Here is an 18,605-nt window from a genome sequence, read left to right on the forward strand (position 1 = left end):
CATAAATTATCTTTTTTTTTGCAATACAGGAATTTGAACCCAGAGCTTTGCACTTGCTATGCAGGTGCTTCAGCCATGCCTTTGGCCCTTTTTGCTCTGGTTATTTAGGAGGTAGGTCTTGCATTTGGCTCACGATTCTCGTATTTTAAGCTTCCCACATGACAGGCATGTGCCTCCTGGCCCAGCTTTTCTCCATCTTTACTTAGGACATCTTTCCTGGGATCTTGATCCTCCTGATCTCAACCTCCCAAGTAGCTAGGCTTATAGGTGTGAGCCGCTGGTGCCTGGCTTATAAGTTATCTTGACATATTTATTAAGTAAAGAAAATTGCTTCACATATCAGATTTTTAATGCACTTGAATCTTTATTCTACAACACAGGCAACATAAATACAGTATCTTTTAAAATATTTTCTCTTTAGAATTCTCATTTTTCACCTCAGATAAAATGTACACAAAATACACTTGCAAGCTTGCTTACAGAGACCTGGTAGAGAGATTATAGCAAATCCAACAGTTATATCAACACATAAAGGAGAGGGGGCTCAGTTTGGTTATGTAAACATAACCAAACTGAATAAGAAGGCAAAACAAAAATTCTATGACAAGGCCTTTGGAGAAATGAAATGGTTCAAGGCTCCTGGTGAATGGGGTAGCATGGATGAATTTTGCATTTACAGGTAAAGTTGTATACCTACTCAAAACATGGCTATACCAAGCTTCATTTATCTATAACTGTTAATGAAAATAGGTTGATTCTTTGGTATAATACAAGAAGGGCTAAAAGGACCCATACTACCCACTGGCTTTATCTAGAATGGAAGATGGGGAACTGCTTATAATGTAATTTAGAGTTTATTCCTCTTAGAAAAGAAGGGAAATCACCTCGAATAATAGTCTTTTGGCATGACTAGGGCAATAAACATTTTATTTTTAGCTCCCCATCCCACCCTCCCCCACAACACAACAAACGAAGAAACAAAAATAGCTTTTCCCTCTAGGCACCTCCTCCTGCCCCATCACGCCGTACCTGGATATTGTACCTCATGGTTTCAATTGAAGTGAAACCCAAAATACCAAAAAAAATTTACCTTTGTGCAGTCCTGCCTACTTAGTGGGGAACCAATTTTTATCAGAGAGAAGTACTTCCAACAAAAACTAGATGCAAGCCCGGCCCAGGGAGCAGTACCAGAGGCTTACACAGAATCATGAGGTAGCCATGGTGACCACGGGTGGCTGGATATCAGGGTCAGAAGCCTCCCTAACTGTACGAAGAAAAGCAGTATTTCACATGGTGGTTCAAAAGATTGGCTTTCAGATTCCCCCTCTCCACTTTTTGGCATCAGTTGGTAAAACGGTTTGAAATAAAATTATTCCTAGAGATTCATTTTTTTAAATTTAAATTTTAAATCAGCTATGATTAAAAGAACTAAGTGAATAATTTTTAAAAAAATGATGATGGTAAACAAAAGGGGAACAAAAACAAAACTTCAATTATTTCCATCCACTGAGGCAAGGACTTGAATCCTTGATACCATTTTCTGATTTCACTAATTCAAGTATATTACTTCCTATTCACACTATAGTCTAAATGAATCTACATGATTTTAGCGTTTTTATTAAGCAGAGTTCTTTAGAGAAACTTTACTGGATCAATAAGAATTATGTTTAATCAATATAGTTTATAAATGAGGTGCTTAATTCTTTTTTTCTCTTGAATCATTCCTTCTATGATCTTCGCCCCCCCCCCTTTTTCATTCTTGCTGGATATTTATTTATTTATTCATTCATTCATTGTTGAGACGGTTGCCCAGGCTAGCCTTGGACTTGTCATACTCTAGCCTTAGCCTCCCAAGTAGCTGGAATTATATTAATGGATTTTTATTTTGTTTAGAAGTTAAATTTCATAAAATTACAGATTACTCCCATTCTTTATATTTTTATATGGTCTTTTTAAAACAGAAAAGTAATTTTTACTGCTAATTAACCGAATCGAGTTGGAAGAGAAACTAAGCCCCTGTCTATATTTGAGTTAACATGGTTTCTCTGTATTCCCAAAGCACATTGATTCATTTTTCCTACCATTTGAAAGATAATGAATACAGTCTCCATTGTGCAGACCTGTGCACAAACACAATATATTTACTGAGAAGTCAAAACAAGCTGCTCAGAAGGGTTCATTTTGCAAATTTCCATGAAGCCATTTGGTAGGCTCTTTACAGATGTGTATTAAGTTAAAATGCAAATTTACACCAGACAGTTAAATGAAAGAGGATAACACAGCAAGTTGTGTCATATCATCTTGAAATGCTGATATTTCAATGACCAATGTGAGATGTAAAACAAGTGGCAAGTGAGCAACTACTCAAAAGCCTGTGTGAGCCAGGAGCCAGGATGTAATGAGACATGGGAACATCTCATTGAAACTGGATGGAAAGAAATGCCCACACCACAGACTTCAATTTAAAATCACCTTCAGTACAAGTCAAAGGGTCAACATGATACAAACGATCACTTACAGGATCAATGCGTCTAAATACAAAGATGAAAAGCTTAGATTTATCTCACTGTTCATAGAATTGATACATTCATTGTCTTCTAGCATGTAAAAACCAATTGTTGGGATAACAAAACTGGAAACTGGGAAGATTGATCAGGAATGTTGCAGTTAATCCAATCCCAAATTGTCTGTCCAAGGGAAAGTTCAGTTTTTCTCTAGTGCTTGATAAGTCAGGCTGATCTTAAAGGTAGCAGTTGGAAATTTTCTTAGGGCAATGATTCTCTTAGCTTGGTCCCCACAGCAGCAAACTTGACTTCATCTGGTTTTGTTAGAAATGCAAATTTCCAGATGTACTGAATTAGAAACTGGGTATGGCCCAGTGATCTGGCTTAACAAAATCCACAGGTGATTCTGATGTATGCTAGAGTTTGAGAACCATTGTTTTTAAGACAAAAGAAATTAAATGACCTCTGGTTAAACCACCAGGGCAGGAACTAACGGTACAAACAACTCTTGATGTTGGAAAGGATGGCAGGTCCATGCTGGATGGAACCACCACCAATTGAGTGTACTTTTGTCACTAGTCAGTCCTTCCTCCCTGGAACCTCCGTGCATTATCATGCAAAGATACAGGGAAAAGGTTTTGCAGGGTGCTAGTGATTTGGTAATATTTTTCTTTAATAAGCGGTAGCACTGTTTAAAAGTTGAGCATTGTTCTTAACTATCTCCCAGACAATCTTAGGGAATATATTTTTTGTCTGTTTTTCATTTTGGAAATCTAAATGATGTTCTATTCCAAAATCTTAATGAAATTATTAATTACTTCTACATCAAACACAAACACCACAGTATAGCCAGAAGAAGGGGATATCCCAAAGAAACAAAGGTATTTTTTTCTAGATTGCTCCACTAGTGAATAGAGGGAACTTTTTTTTTTTTGAGAAGGCATAGTTGTAACTCAAGTCCTTTACCAACTTCTCAATTATCAAGCTCATATTTTCAATAAAAAGTGATATAAAATGTTCTTTTGCTTCCTAAGGCCACTCTCGATCTTGCTAGGTTTAGATAACTGGTACTCAAGCACATTTCAGTTTTGACCTTGGCTTACTGTAGAGCTCTGGGCTTTCTGCCTGTTTCCTTGTCTGTAGAACAGGTGCAAATGTTGAGGTGTATGGCACATGGTTGCTATGGACACTGTCCTGAGGCCCTCAGTACCTGGACCTTGAGTCAATCTTGTCCACCCAGTTGCTTCCTCTTGAGAGAATGTACATTTTGGAGAATGATTTATTTTTCATATACTTATACTTAGATGGTGGTCTGTAAGTTTAGCACATCCCAGAGAAGCAAGTAAAGAGGCACTATTGGCTACAGGGCACTTTGTTGATTAAATGCTATTTGAAAAGGTCTGCAGAGTATGCATGCCATTCCAGACACAGACTGTCATGTTTTGTGCTTCAAAGCTGGCCAGGACAGTAGGGTTCCATCGCTCCCACCCAGTGCAGGAGGTTTTCTAGAGTAACACTAAATGTTTGCTTTAAGATTGAAGTTTAGATTCTGATTTCCTTTATTTTCAAACACTGAAAATGTGTTGGATATGTTCTATTTACAAACACATTTTAAGTCTTTTTTTTTTTTTTTAAATCCCCCTAGTATCCAGACAGATCTGGGATATGGAACAAATATTCCCTGAGCTCTCTCATACTAGAGAGCCCACTCAGGGCACTGAGAGCCTAGTGTCTGAGAAACAGTGTGGTCTCTGAGTCTAACACTTCTTTTGCAACCAACTTTGCCTTTTTAAAAAATTTGTCTTGGGTAAATTTTTGAACCTCTCTGGGTTTGTGTTCTCATCTGAAAAAATGGGAAAAAAAAATAGTACCTGTTTTACAAGGTTACTGTAAGAAGGTCCGCATTCACAGTGACCAACTCAACACATCCTGCCATTTGTCACCTCTTTATCAGTTCTAAACTAAGGTCTTCATTCTGTTTGGTTTGATGGGACTGACATTGATGAATTTTCCCTTCTGTATAATCAGTGTTTGGTCAGGTTAGGGATACTTACTGTGTAACTGCATTACCTTTGTAGTATGGCTGAAAACAACAAGAACCAGGAAGTCTCAAGTCAAAGGTACTTTGAATTATATTAACATTTTTGTCATGTTTAATTCAAAATATTTTAATTTGAACTGTTTTGTATGTTAGCATTTCCATGGGTTCTTATTGGTCAGTCATTAAGTGGCCTGACTATGTTAAGATGTGTTCTAGTCCTGTATCAGTAGAGAAGGCTGGAACATAAAGAGAGAGATAAGAAGAGGGTGTAAGGAGGCAGTCTAACCATTTATAAAAGCTGATTGGTGTGCAGGAGCTGGGCAAGGCCCTAGGGACCATTAATGAGGCCTCAATCCTTAGACCTGACACCCTTCTTAGTGGCAGTGTGTGTGCACTCAGCTGGGCCTTTCAATTAGGATTCTTCTTATAACTGGAGTTTTCCAGATGCTTGTTACATGAAGCACACTTTACCAAAATATAAGAAAAGGAGAGAAAAATCTCAAGTTCAGGCAATTCATTTTTGGCAGTAAATACAGGCAACTGACAGCAACGTGTAAAATTTTGTTCTATTTAGATCTGTATATACAGTGCTAATACTGCCTCGATCTTACTGCTGCCTAAAAAGTGACTGTGAGTAGAAAAATACCTGGCACTTTTAGAGACTGTGGGAGGGAGTGAAAGAAGAGAGGGGGAGAAAGCAGACACTGTGACACTGGCCAAACACCAGGACCAGTGCCAGGGACTGCCTGGCAATCTGGGAGGTTCCTAACTACCTTACTCCCTTCTCCACTGGCTGGAGGATTCAACTGAAGTCTACTCATTAGAGACTACTTTGTAGTAAGCAGTCCTTTGTTTCTGAAAACTGCAAATCTCCCTGGGAAGCTGCTTTTCTGGTTGACATCTGGTGTGGCGGTGGATGTCAGATAGCTCTGAGTACAGGGTACATGAGGCATGCGGGTAGGCTTAAGGGCAGTGTGGGACTTAGAATGGGCTAGCAACAAGACGGGAGGCTATGCCAAAACTTCTTACAGAGCTGAGAGCAAAGAGATGGGTGCACTTTCTGATGGTTTTAAAATTTAATTAATTTTTTGTTTTTGGTACAGAATACTCAGTTTTTCTTTTTGATCACCTGAAGAAACTCAGAGAACCTTGCCTTGCTCTTAACCTTGTAGATAGCTACACAGTTCTTAAGGAGGACAAAGTTTATGGATACCATCCCTGGGTAAAGTTCAATCCATTTTAAATCCTTACTTCAATACTGGAGAACTGATATTTTATCTTCATAGGATGATATATGAATATATTTTTAGGCACTGGGAAATTACCACATATGCCCTAGTAACTAATCGTTCTCTCTAGAATGTAAGTGGGCTTGATTCAAAAGGTTCAATCATTATTATAATGTAAGAAATATAAAATATATTGTAGTAAAGGCTAGGGGTATGGTAGGGGTGTGACCCAGTGGTTAGAGCACGTGCTTAAACATGTTTGAGGTCCTAGGTTTTGTCCCCAGGAATATATATATTATATAATGTGTATATATATATATATATATATATATATATATATAGACACAAGTATATATACATGTGTTTACATACATATACATATGTATATATATCTGTGTGTATATACTGCAATAAAGATTTCAAATTCATTTTCTAATAATTCTTAGGAAAAGAAATATCCACTTAAAATACTGGTATGAATAAAAGGGCCCTTGAAACATTGTAACTTCACTTGCTAGAGAGGAGAAATAAGAAATACTTTCAATAGAAAAATTAATTTTCTAACCTTCATCATGTCCTCTCCCCTTTATTTTCTTCTGAGATAAGAGCCTGTATAACAGACACCACAATTTCACAAGTTTTCTATCATAGTTTAAGATTTGACATGATTCCATCATGGTCCCCTAACCCACCCCTTCCAGCTATCTTCCTGGCACTTCCTGCCCCCTTCCCTGAGAAGTCTGCTCACTGGATGGAGGACTCCTGAGTTCTTTTCCTCCAAGCGTACTGATATAAAATGAGTTTCAACTTAATATTTTGTTCTCTTAAAAACCAAGTTTTGTACCTTATGTTTGGATAATTGTGGGGCATAGAAATGTCTGTGCAATGAAGGATTAAGGCACCATTTTTTCTTTCCTTTTCTTGTCTGCCTTGGGAGCAGAAGCAAAGACTAATGGGACATGCAGGGTAGCTGGTCAGTCTCAAGTTTCTTGACAACATATGCATCAGCCAATACCACTGGGTGTTTTGTGTTAAAGCCTGTCAAACCACAGACTTAAAACCCTGCTAGGAAAGAACATCTTCCTTTAGAAATAGAGAAATAAAGGCACAATAGTACCTTACATGGGGAAGTTGGCAAATACTAACCTGAAAATCTTAGTAACTTAGGATTAATGTTGAAATGTTCTGGAATATTTTATAGTAGAAGTCATTTCTTTCTTGATTATGACACTGAAAAAAATACATTTGCAATAGTTTTTTCCCCAGCCAAATCCAACCATAATATAGGTTTTCTGCCAATTAATAATGGCTGATACTAGATGTCTGAGTGTTTATATATCAGCTTGACTTACCAGCAGATATTTTCTTAGAACTTGCATTTATTTTTAAAATGCTAGATCAAATGGACCAATGTAGTATTTTCAAGGGGGTGATCCTTGAAAATAACCCATTTGAGGCTAACACTGCAAGCAAAAACACTTGGAAATCAACTTCAAGATTAGAAATATATCAAGGAATGTTAACTCTTCTGTAATAATGTGCAAAATCAGATGATCACTTGTATCATCTGGATACCATCTTGGTATCCAGAATGGCCCAAGGTTGATGAATTAGGATGCGGGTAGAAAGGTTTGTTACTACGTTTCAGAGAACTACCTTCTCTGAGACCTAGCCTTAAGTGGGGTGGGTGGTGGGGAAAATGCCATCAGTTGGATTGGCAGGCAGAATCTACCCCTCATTATCTCATTTCCTTGGGGATGGAATCCAAGTCTGCTACACAATGATGTCATAGACACGGCCCACTCTGCCCAGCCATTCCCTCACAGCCTGACGAACTCTGATGTCGGTCACGTGACAGGTCAGCTGGCTGATGCAAGGGAACACTGCAGGCTGCAGGGCAGTGAAGGTCTGGTCCGGAAGGATCTGAATCTGATTAAGAACCGTTAGCACCATGTTGGTCCACGCCTAAGAGAAAGGATTTAAGAGAATTATTGGTTGTCTCAGCATTTCAGCTTGGCAATGTGATGCAGCCCTTTCAATATAAAAATGGGTTTTCTCAGATTTTAGCTATGGAAAAATTAGTCTTTAATAATTTAATGTGCCTATAATTAATAGTGGCTTTAACTTTATATATAGAAGGATGTGCAAAGACTCATATAACATTAGGAATATGTTAATTTCAGCTTTAACAAACTATTCACATCTTTATTCCTTAGATTTAAGGAAAACCTCTTTGGCGTTCTCATAATGAAATTCCACTAGTTATCTCTATTATAAGTATAGTTATTTCTACAAGTATTATAGCTATATGATACTTTTACTCAGTCATCTTATAATACCTAGATGACTTGGAATAGTTCTGCCTTCATTTAGGATAACTTTAAAATCATTACATAGAACTCCACAACATGGACGAGCAATGAAGATATATGATTTTCCAAGAAGCCCACATGCTGAAGAACAACCGTACATCTCAGGGTGATGGGATACTTTTAAAAATCTAGTCTAGTATGAGTTTTGTAGATTTTGTATTATGAAGTTCACTTTTATGTTTAAGGAATTTCATAGGAGAATCAGGCATCTTGCAAGATTCGTGCTCATTCCAAATTATGTTCATTCTGAGAATACAGTCTTGTAGAGGTTCATAGAAACCTAGGGTCCCAGATCTTCTAATGTACTATGCCTATAACAGGAGCCTACCATTTAAAATATGCATTCAGATTATTTTAAATTCTGCTGTTTCTGTTTTCCCATCTCATCTCTTCTCGAACTGAACAAACAGTTCCAGCACTGTTTCCTTTCCAAACTCATTTTCATGAGCTATAGAATAACAAATATGAAGTATTTGAAGTATTTGAAGCCCCAATCAAAGCCCAGTGAAGAATGAGAACCTTCATGTGCTCAGGATGGACTAGATGACAGCTTATTGGCATAACCACGTAAAAATATCCACTCTGCCCTTTCCATTTCCATTTCCAGTGCTTCAGAACCACAGAAGCTCTTCAGTTCCATTATAATGAAGGACTCAGTGCCCCTGAATTTTATGTTCTTACTTATATGGGTGGGTTCCTAATTTTCAAAAATATATTGCAACACAGAGAAACAAAAGAGCTTCTGAAAAGATCTGAGACGGAAGTCTGTTTCACCCTGACACAGTGGTTCAGGCAGATGCTACATTGTGGAGTTGGGCAGTCCTCTGACTCTGGGAGGAAATGGGTTCTAACGAATCTTAGAATGGGTACTGCTGTCCTGCAAGGGGGACCCATCAAGTATGGGGGACCCATCAAGTATGGGAAACCCAGCCTCCTGCCAGCATCCTCTGGCCTGCAGGGACCTACCTGGATCTGAGCTTCTGCATCTCGCACAGAGACACTCAGGGAGCTCCCGGTGGAGCCAGATCGGGGCCTCTTCTCCTGTCGCAGCAGCTCAGGGCCGGCGCTGAAGGAATGGCGCATCTGTCCTTGGTCCATCAGGTGCTGGGGACGCTGAAGCAGCGGCGAGTCTGGGCCCCTGGGCCCCAGTGGCTCTCCCTTCTTATCCACCTTGACCTCTTTGGGGAAGGTGGGCAGGTTGTGCTGCTGTTTCCTCTTCTTGTATTCAGTCATCAACTTGGAGATGGTCTTGTCGGCTGCCATGGTGTAAATTTTGTTCCCTGCATTCTCCCACCACTCTTTCTTCCGGCTGGGATCCTTCTTCTCCACTTTGGGACTGGGAGGCACCATGAGCATATCCCCACCACTCACCCTGAGACTCATCGACTCGCCTAGGTGCTCCCGGACCTGGCTTCGGTCATCCTCGGAAGGTGTGTCCTTCCCAGAGAAGCCACCTGTAGATGGGGTGGACGATTCGGACTGGAAGGAGGGCAGGATGAAGAAGGGGTCACTCTTGAAGGCTGGGGGCTCCTCCACACTGCTCTCCAAGTCCAAGTGCATCTGGATGTAGTGGTTGCACAGCTCCATGCACAGTTTGTGCAGTCGCTTGACCAGCCACACCCAGTCGGCATTGCTGACCGGCTGCACGCTGAGCGAGGGCAGCCGCGCCCGCCACCGCCGCTTCTCCTTGCCCCGCGGGGGGCTCACCTGTGCCGTCTCTTCAAAGATGTCCTCGTCCTCAGATGAGCACTGCTGCGACGAATCCGTGCTCCTCTCGTCGTCCTCGAACAGGACCTTCTTCACCTGCTCGGCAGTGATGGTTTCTTGGTTGGTGAGCACAGCGCACACCAGCGCGTGGAAATAGATGTTGAAACTCATGGCTGACTGGCGGTACAGGTTGGCAGCGCCCCCGATGCCAGACACTTTCTTCAGCAGGCACTTCAGGCCCGGGCTGGTGTCGAACTCTCGGGCTGTCCTATAGGAGTCCAGCAGCAGGTCAAATATGACGGCCAAGTTCTGCATGGAGATGTATCTGAGGAAGCCCGCCAGCTTGGCATCTGGTACTTGCATGGTCTTCTCCTCTCCAGGAGAGGGGCCTTTGACAAACTCTTCTAGGAGGATGTCATACAGGTTCTGCAGTAGCACTTGATGAGACAGCAGGCTCACCACGATCTCCCTGAAAGACACACTTCAAACGCAAAGAAAGGGTCCGGTGAGCGCCATTTCAGGGTGATGCACAATTGCTCCCTTCAGAATGATTCTGTGAAATACCACACCACCTGTAGTCCAATGGCTTCCTGGCAACAAAGGGCAAACTTCCATTCTAATCATAGCTAGTGGAATTCCTGGCACTTTTTAAAATCCAGGAGGCCTAGATCTAAGTTAGGATGCCGAATTTGCACCACCAAATTTTAGGAAACAAATTCAACAGTTTTACAAAAATTTAAAAAAACAGGTACAATTACAGGATATGCTATTTTATTTTCTTTCATAGTTAATAAAACATCAGCTCAAGACAGAAAGAAACTCTGTAACTTTAGACAGGCCTTTTCCTTACTCTCTATCCTGTTTTCTTCAACATAAAGGTTTTTGAAATCTACTGAAGTTTAATTTTGCTCCAAACCAGTCTTCCAGGATTGAATGTTAATGTCTTAAGTGCCAACTAAAATATGAAACTTTGATGTTTCCAGCATGTGCAAGAGAAGAGAACCAAACATTGAAGTGATTTAATGCTATGGGTAAAATGAGGCTGACATGGAAAAGCTAAGGAATAAGTTGACAGGGTAATTCACATCCTTTTAAACCAACCCAGTGAGGACGCAGCATTCACTCACACACAAATCCCCTGTCTGCCAACGTGGCCATGCACTCCTTCACAAGCCTTGAATGGTTATTTGGTTTCCATGAGACGCCCCTCAGGTTAGCCATGTGGGATGGGGAGTAGGAGAGGCAAATCCTCCCTGGACATCACAACAACTTCCTGCTGTTTTCTAACATGGCACAGCCCAGTAAGTTAGCTTTGGATGTAAGTGCTAAAATGCTGGTGATTCAGCACCTTCTGTTTGGTTGATTCTTATACCAAGAAAATAATTTCAAGTCCAGGTACTACATTTACCAAACACTTTAATTTACCAGTGTGGTTTTGGGTTTGTGGTTTCTTGTTCTTTCACGGCTCTTAGAATTTTGTGGAAATAGCTTATGCCATTATATTGCCAACTAATTCCTGTAAGTGGATAATTACAAAATTATGACAACTCTTATTAAGGCATTGATTTAAAAGGTCTACCCATATGTTAAAAGCTTTTTGCTTTATTCTGTGTCACTATGACCTTAAGCAGGTGCTGTCTGGCAGTTGGAAGGGGGGAGGATATAACGAAAGGGTGTAGGAGGGTGAATAGAGTAGAAATATTACAGACTCATGAATGAAAATGGAAAAATGAGACCTGCTGAAACTATTCTAAGAAAGGGAGGATGGGGGATAAAGGAGAATGATGGAAGGAGTGAATTTAAGTAAGATATATTGTAAGCAATTTTCTAAATGTCACAATGTACCCCCAGTGCAATAATAATATAATAAAAAAGGAAAAATAAAAATAAGTAAAAATTATTTTTTATAATTAGCAGAAAAACACTTTTTAACTAGCAGAAAATAATAATTCTTCTACATCTAAATGTTGACTTTGCCCTTTATACAGTTGTCACTCAATGAAGAAATGAGTAATAAACAGTTGTCATTCAAAATTAGTAATCTTTTAAAATAAGACACGTAAATAACTTTTGTGGTGATATATATGCATATATATATGTAATATAACATTACTATTTTTTTTGCAGTAGTTGGGCTTGAACTCAGTGCCTCGTACCTATCAGCTGGGCCACTTGTCTAGCTTCTTTTGCTTTTGTTTATTTTTAGATAGGGTCTCATACTATTACTCAGGTGAGCTGTAAACCATGATTCTCCTACCTCCATTTTCTGAGTAGCTGGGATTACAGATGTGTCCCACCATGTTTGGCCCCTATTGTAACTATTTTAAGTGTACGATTAGGTGATGTTACATATATTCACAATGGTGTATAACCATCACCGCTATCTATTTCTAGAACTTTTTCATCATCCCAGACAGAAACTCCGTACCCATTAAGAACTCATCATTCTCCCTTTGTCGTCTTCTACATTCTCTGCTAAGTTAAGAACTGCCTCTTCTAATATGACTCAAACCCAAGAATAGAATATAAAGAGGGTTTGACTGAGGTCTCTGACAGAATGTTAGGGAATGTCTTTTGGCTTAGTGGCCGGTGGAATTGCTTAAGGAATTTAATATCGTTTTTCTGTTTTACTTAAGTACAGTGAGTGTGCAACTGTCTATTGAAAATGCTAAATAACCTTTATATTTTTGATTTTTTATTATTTTAAATTGTACTGGGGGTACATTGTGACATGTACAACAATTCTTACAATATATCATACTTGACCTTTTAAATCAATAACATAAGAGCATAAGGTTATTTTATTTTTCACATATTCTATTTAAATTTTGAATTCAGCCTTTTGTTCCTTTTCCTATTTTTCTTAGTCTTACTTCAAAAAATTTCAGCAAGAATAGCTGACTGAATCGGAACCAGAAATATATATATTTTAAAAAAAGGGCAAGAGACACAAAAATAACTGTGGAATTCTAAAACAGATCGATGTGTAAAGATAAAGGAATGCACCATTTTTGGTATATAAAATAGACAAAAATGAGTGACACTTAAAAACCAGTGGTTAATGGTTGCTAGACCTGGGGAATGGCACATGTAATATTGGTAAAGTTGCAGCAGGTGCACATTCTAGCTTTTATTCATGATTCTAACTTTTGAATAGTCTACATATTCTTTTGTAGGTACCAAACACTTGACTAACAAAATGAATACTGGAAATTTCAGCCAGATAGCTATTTAATCAAATTGCTATACCAACAAGGTTACAGCCAATCCCCCAGTCTATGAAATAACAACTGTCTTAGCTGAGGTTGCTGTAACAAAATACTATGGATTGTGTAGCTTAAAAGCAAAGAAATTGCTTTCTCACAATTTGGAGGTTGGAAGTGTGAAATCAGAGTTTCACTGTGGTCAGTCTGGTGAGGACTCTCTGGCAGTTGTAGGCAGCCAGATTCTTGCTGTGTCCTCATGTGGTGATGAGGGAGGGCTCCTATCTCTTCTTTTAAATGGCACGAATCCCATTCATGGGGCAGAGTTAATGTGCTCAGCTAGAATTGGTTTTGATTCTGGCTTTACTATTTGGTGGCAGTGTTCTTGGGTAAGTGACTGTCCCTTTGACTGGGTCATCATGGGTGAGATGTGAATGGTGCTATCTATCTCCTGTATTTTATATAAGGTGCTAAAACTCTTATTACTGCTAGTATGTCAGAAGTTTAAAAAATGGGAAATGGTGGGCTTTGCATTCATCTCCATCTCTAGGAATATTTTTTTTTTAGGCAGGATGATGTATTTAAAAAAGAGGGTACACATCTTTTTGCCTCTTGACAGGAGTATTGCCCACAGAGAATTTTATGTATTTCTCAAATAATCTGAACTATGTCTCCAATGAGAATAATAATATTATTCAAAGAGAGTCTTGCTATGTTGCCTGGCTGGCCTTGAACTCTCAGGCTTAAATGATTGTGGTGCCTTTGGCCTCTCGAGTAGCTGGGATGACACATACAAATCACCACACTAGCCAATAATATTTTTTGACAGATTACAATATGCATAATTTTAGGAGCTGGGTTGTGTCTCTTCTAAATTAATATGGTGAACTCCAACCCCTAATACCTCAGAATGAGAATGCATTTGTAGACAGGATTTAAAGAGTAAAAATGAGTCTAATGGGTGGGTCCTAGTCTAAATATGATTGGTGTCTTTATAAGAAGAGGAAATGTAGGGCTGGGATATAGCTCAGTGATAATGAGTTCAATACCTAGCATCACAAAATAAATGAACAAATAAGAAGAGGAAGTCTGAACACAGAAACCTACAGAGGAATGACCACATGAGGATACGGAGAGAAGGAGGCCATCTATGGGCCAAAATGAGAGACCTCAGAAGAAACCCCGCCCCCACCTGGATCCTGACTCCCAGAATGCAGAACTCTGGGAAAATTAACTCTGCTGTTTGTTGCCCAGCCTGTGGGACTTTGTTGTGGCAACTTGCGCAACTTATACATATGAAATGTGGGAAATCTGGTTTAGGCTAACCATTTTTATGAAAGCCATTGCTAAATGACTTCACACACATTTGAAAGACTCTTAGTGAAATTCTGGATGAAAATGAGCAAGAACTGGAAACAAATAAATTTTCTTATTTATAATAAGCACCCTTCATGCCTGTGTTTAGCTGCATACCTTTTTTTGGTGTGTCCATTTGACTTCTCATCAGGAGGCAGCTCAATGATGAGCTGGCAGGACTGAGCATGATCGAAGTTGTTTGGAGTCTTTGGTGAGCTCTGGGTGTCCAACATAAACACCTGCAAGCATATTCAAAGGTACAGTCTGGAAATCAACATCCTCTACCTGACTCTGCCAGCATTAGCTGGTGGGTGCTGGCAAGTTGTTTTCTACCTATTACCTCTCCTATAAAATGAGGGTGACAGTGCTTTCCCTCCTGGTACTTGTTGAACCAAATAAATTGATATATGTGCACTACATATGCAAAGCATTAGAAGAGAGTAAAGAGTAAATGCTGGCTGGGGATACAATGCCAGTAACACTACTGTTTCTACCACATGACAGTCCCTTGTACTCCTCAAAAGCAAGTACTGACATTTACTATTAAGAGTAAATAAAAGGGGTTCTATTTGAAATGATAATCTCTGATTTTCACATCTGTTTGGTATCATTTATATCCAACACAGGACTAAGAAATTAATTCAGACTCTCAGGACTGCTGATGTGGCTGAGGTGCTCCACCAGACAATGGCCGAAGTGACTAAAAATTAGTAACTGTTTCCTAAATCTCTGATTCAAATTATTTCATTTCTCATGACTTAAAATACTTTTGGAAATGACAGATTATTTAAGGAAACCTCTTCTTTTCAAATTTTGTAAGAATGATTGGACTGATGAACACTGGAATATTTAAAGAGTGAATATAGAAGGGAGTTTTGGGACTGAGGAAGAAAGAGAAAGATTGAGAAGTGAATTGAACAGAACTTTTCCAAAGGAAGAAGTCCAAATGACTAGAAAACACATGAAAAAATGCTCACCATCCCTGGCCATAAAGGAAATGCAAATCAAAACCACACTAAGATTCCACCTCATTCCTGTTAGTATAGATAGCATCAAGAACACCACCAACAACAAATGTTGGCAAGGATGTGGAGAAAAAGGAGCCCTCATACACTGCTGGTGGGAATGCAAGCTAGTACAACCAGCATGGAAAATAGTATGGAGCCTCCTTAAAAAACTAAAAATAAGCTGGGCGCCAGAGGCTCATGCCTGTAATCCTAGCTACTCAGGAGGCAGAGATCAGGAGGGCTGGAGTTCAAAGCCAGCCTGGGCAAAATAAGTTGCAAGACTCTATCTCAAAAAAAAAAAAAAAAAAAAATCACAAAAAAAGGGCTGGTGGAGTGGCTCAAGGTGTAGGCCCTGAGTTCAAACCCCGAAGAAATGTGAGTCAGTTTACAACAAAGGCACCTGTACACCCATGTTTATTGCAACACTATTTACAAATAAATAGCCAAGCCATGGAAACAACCAAGATGCCCACTACTGATGAATGGATTAAGAAAATGAAATGAATAAAATGGAATTTTATTCAGTCACAAGGAAGAATGAAATTTTGTCATTTCACAGGTAAACGTATGGAACTGGAGAACATCATCTTAATCGAAGTTAGTCAGGCTCAGAAGGCCAAAATTGTATGTTCTCCCTCATACGCAGATTATAGATCTAAAGCAAATGCGGTAAAATTATAGGATTTGGGTCACACTAAGGGGAGGCTGTGTAAGGGAGGGATAAGGCAAGGGAAGGAAACCTAAAACTTGAATGTGGCTGATGTGCTCACTGTACAGGAATGAATACAGAAATCTTAACTGGCCAGGGCCACCATGGGAAAGGGACTGGGGAGGAGTGAAGAGGACTGGTAGAGATGAACCAATTGGGGTCGTAATGTATGCATGGAAACAACACAAGGAATCTCCCTGTGTAGCTATCTTTATCTCAAACTAGCAAAAGCATTATGTTTCTTTATCTTTTATGTTTCTTCTTCTACAAAATTGAAGAACAGGAGGGCAGAACAGGTTCTGCCTGGAGTGGGGGGTTGGCACCCGTGGGAGGGGGAGGTGGTGGGGAAAGGGGTAGGAGGATGAATATGGTGCAAATAATATATACACATGTATGTAAATGCAAAAATGATACCTGTTGGAACTGTTTCAGGAATCAGGGGACTGGGGTGGGGGAGAGCAGTGGAGGGGGGAATTTAAGATGCTGTGTGGTTGGATGTGATTGAAAAGACTACTGTGTGCACCTGTGGAAATTTTTAACCAAGTGTCACAGCTTCCTGTTTTGAGAAGCTGTCCGTTTGGAGGACACCCTCTTGCTTTCTCTGTCATCGTGTCATCGTTCTGAAGCAACCTTATTGCTGCAGCTGGTTACAGTGGCCATGCTGTTGAAGTGGCCCCAGCATCTACAGGTGACCCGAATGTTTCCTAGTGACATGCTATCTCCCTCCAAACCCAGCAGAGTCCCCACATCCCAGGATGTCATGAACGGGCTCAGCAGATGATGTGAAAAGCTGACAGTGGAAGGTTCTCATCCCACTACCTGAGCACTGCTGGGGAAAGCCCTTCAGAACAACCAACAATGTGGAGGTGACTTGGTATTCAGGGCATCCAAGCTTATCCATGTGCTAAGGGGAGGTTTTGTTAAGACGTAAACAGATCTTATAGAGAAAGGGAGCCTTTTGAGTAGAACCTCCACGTTGCCTTGTTTCTTCAAATTTAATTTGAATCTGACAGTTCATCTACATTTATAAAACTTGAGTATTTTAAACACATACCCCTCCTATGTGCATCTACAAAAAGGCCGCTGCTTCTGAAGACACAGTTCAAGCATGGCTATTGCTCCTACATGGTGGCCTGATTAGCTATTCAATGGTTCTGGGAATTTCATTTCATGAAAAATTTTCTTCTTTCACTGTTATAAATAGCACCATTATGAATGTGTTGAACTTAAGGGATAGTACTTAGCACTGCTGATGAAAGCCCACACGGGGTTTCTTAGAGGCAGGCTTCCATGTCTTCTGTGTATTTAGGGACTTATCTACAGCTTATGGTAATGCTATAAGGCCTTCTGTGATTCAGGTACTCAATTGATTCAACAAACATGACGTCAACAAACACATATTGCTGTAGGCCTTGCTCTAGGAATGCCTGAGCAAACATACAGAACATATTCTCTGTTCCTCAGGAGCTCACAACCAACATTTGTGACTTCTTAAGTATGTCTCAAAAAGGAAAAACCTTTGGTATGCAGAGATCCTGGCACAGGTGGCGGTACTGGGGTTTGAACTCAGGGCGTTCTGCTTGCAAAGCAGGAACTCTACTGCTTGAGCCACACCTCCAAACCATTTTGCTCTTGTTATTTTGGAGATGGGGTCTCGCAAACTACTTGCCTAGGCTGGTCTCGAACCATGATTCTCCCAATCTCAGCCTCCTAAGTCGTTAGGATTATAGGTGTGAGCCACCAATGCATTTTAAAATATTAAAACCATTTTAAAATTTCTGGGTGGGAAATAAAAAAATCTGAATGGAAAATTAAAAAAATACATATGTTTTGCCATCATAGGCAAAATGCAGTTTAACAGGGACATGTAATCAAATCCTTGCAAGTACCCAAGCAGGTTGTATATGAAGTCCTAGTGGCAGAAAGGACTTTGATCTAAGTGCTGGAGGGGACAACTAACAAGGAATGGTGGGGAAGAGGCAAATGACTGGGCAGAAGCCATCGCTGGGAAAGAGTAGTACTGGCAGGAGATCAGGGCCCAGAGGTGTACGGCCCTAAGGGAATGAAAGGCAGTTTGGCCATGCAGGACCTCCAGCAGGACTCCCAGCATGCATCTGGAGCCCTGAGGCCCAAAGCCCAGGCCTTACCTGCTGGGCCATGGCTCTGATGCGCCAGTATTCAGCCTCCGCACTGGGAGAGGTGGAGGGGGCTGCCACTCGTACCTGGCAGCCTTCCCCACTCAAGCTCTCGGTGCCACTGTGGAAGCAGCCCAGCAGGTCCTAGGGAGGAAGAGAGGTGTTCACTGTATGGATCCGCTTCATAGTGCCATGCCCAGTCTAGGACTGGACATGGTCCCTGTGCCTGGGACAAAAGTACTGACCCATCAGTGTCTTTCTCACCCTCTGAAAGATTCAAGTATGACTGCCTGCCATGAGGAGGCAGGCAGAACTCAGAGTACACCCTGAGGAGGCATCAGG

At 40.3% G+C, this 18,605-nt stretch overlaps 1 protein-coding gene across 2 annotated transcripts in view; it reads right to left on the reverse strand.

Moving 5' to 3' along the window:
* Positions 1-339: 339 nt before the first annotated feature.
* Positions 340-18,605, reverse strand: part of Arfgef3 (ARFGEF family member 3) — a 141,641-nt gene continuing 123,375 nt past the window's right edge. For both annotated transcript variants that reach the window (XM_074073635.1, XM_074073642.1), the window contains 4 exons: positions 18,276-18,407; positions 14,530-14,651; positions 9,113-10,334; positions 340-7,739 (listed from right to left, as the gene is read on the reverse strand). In XM_074073635.1, the coding sequence (XP_073929736.1) occupies positions 7,548-7,739; positions 9,113-10,334; positions 14,530-14,651; positions 18,276-18,407 (1,668 nt within the window). In that variant the 3' untranslated portion in view covers positions 340-7,547. The remainder of the gene's footprint in view (positions 7,740-9,112; positions 10,335-14,529; positions 14,652-18,275; positions 18,408-18,605) is intronic.

The sequence above is a fragment of the Castor canadensis genome, chromosome 1 (genome assembly GCF_047511655.1).
Source record: "Castor canadensis chromosome 1, mCasCan1.hap1v2, whole genome shotgun sequence".
NCBI classification, from domain to species: domain Eukaryota; kingdom Metazoa; phylum Chordata; class Mammalia; order Rodentia; family Castoridae; genus Castor; species Castor canadensis.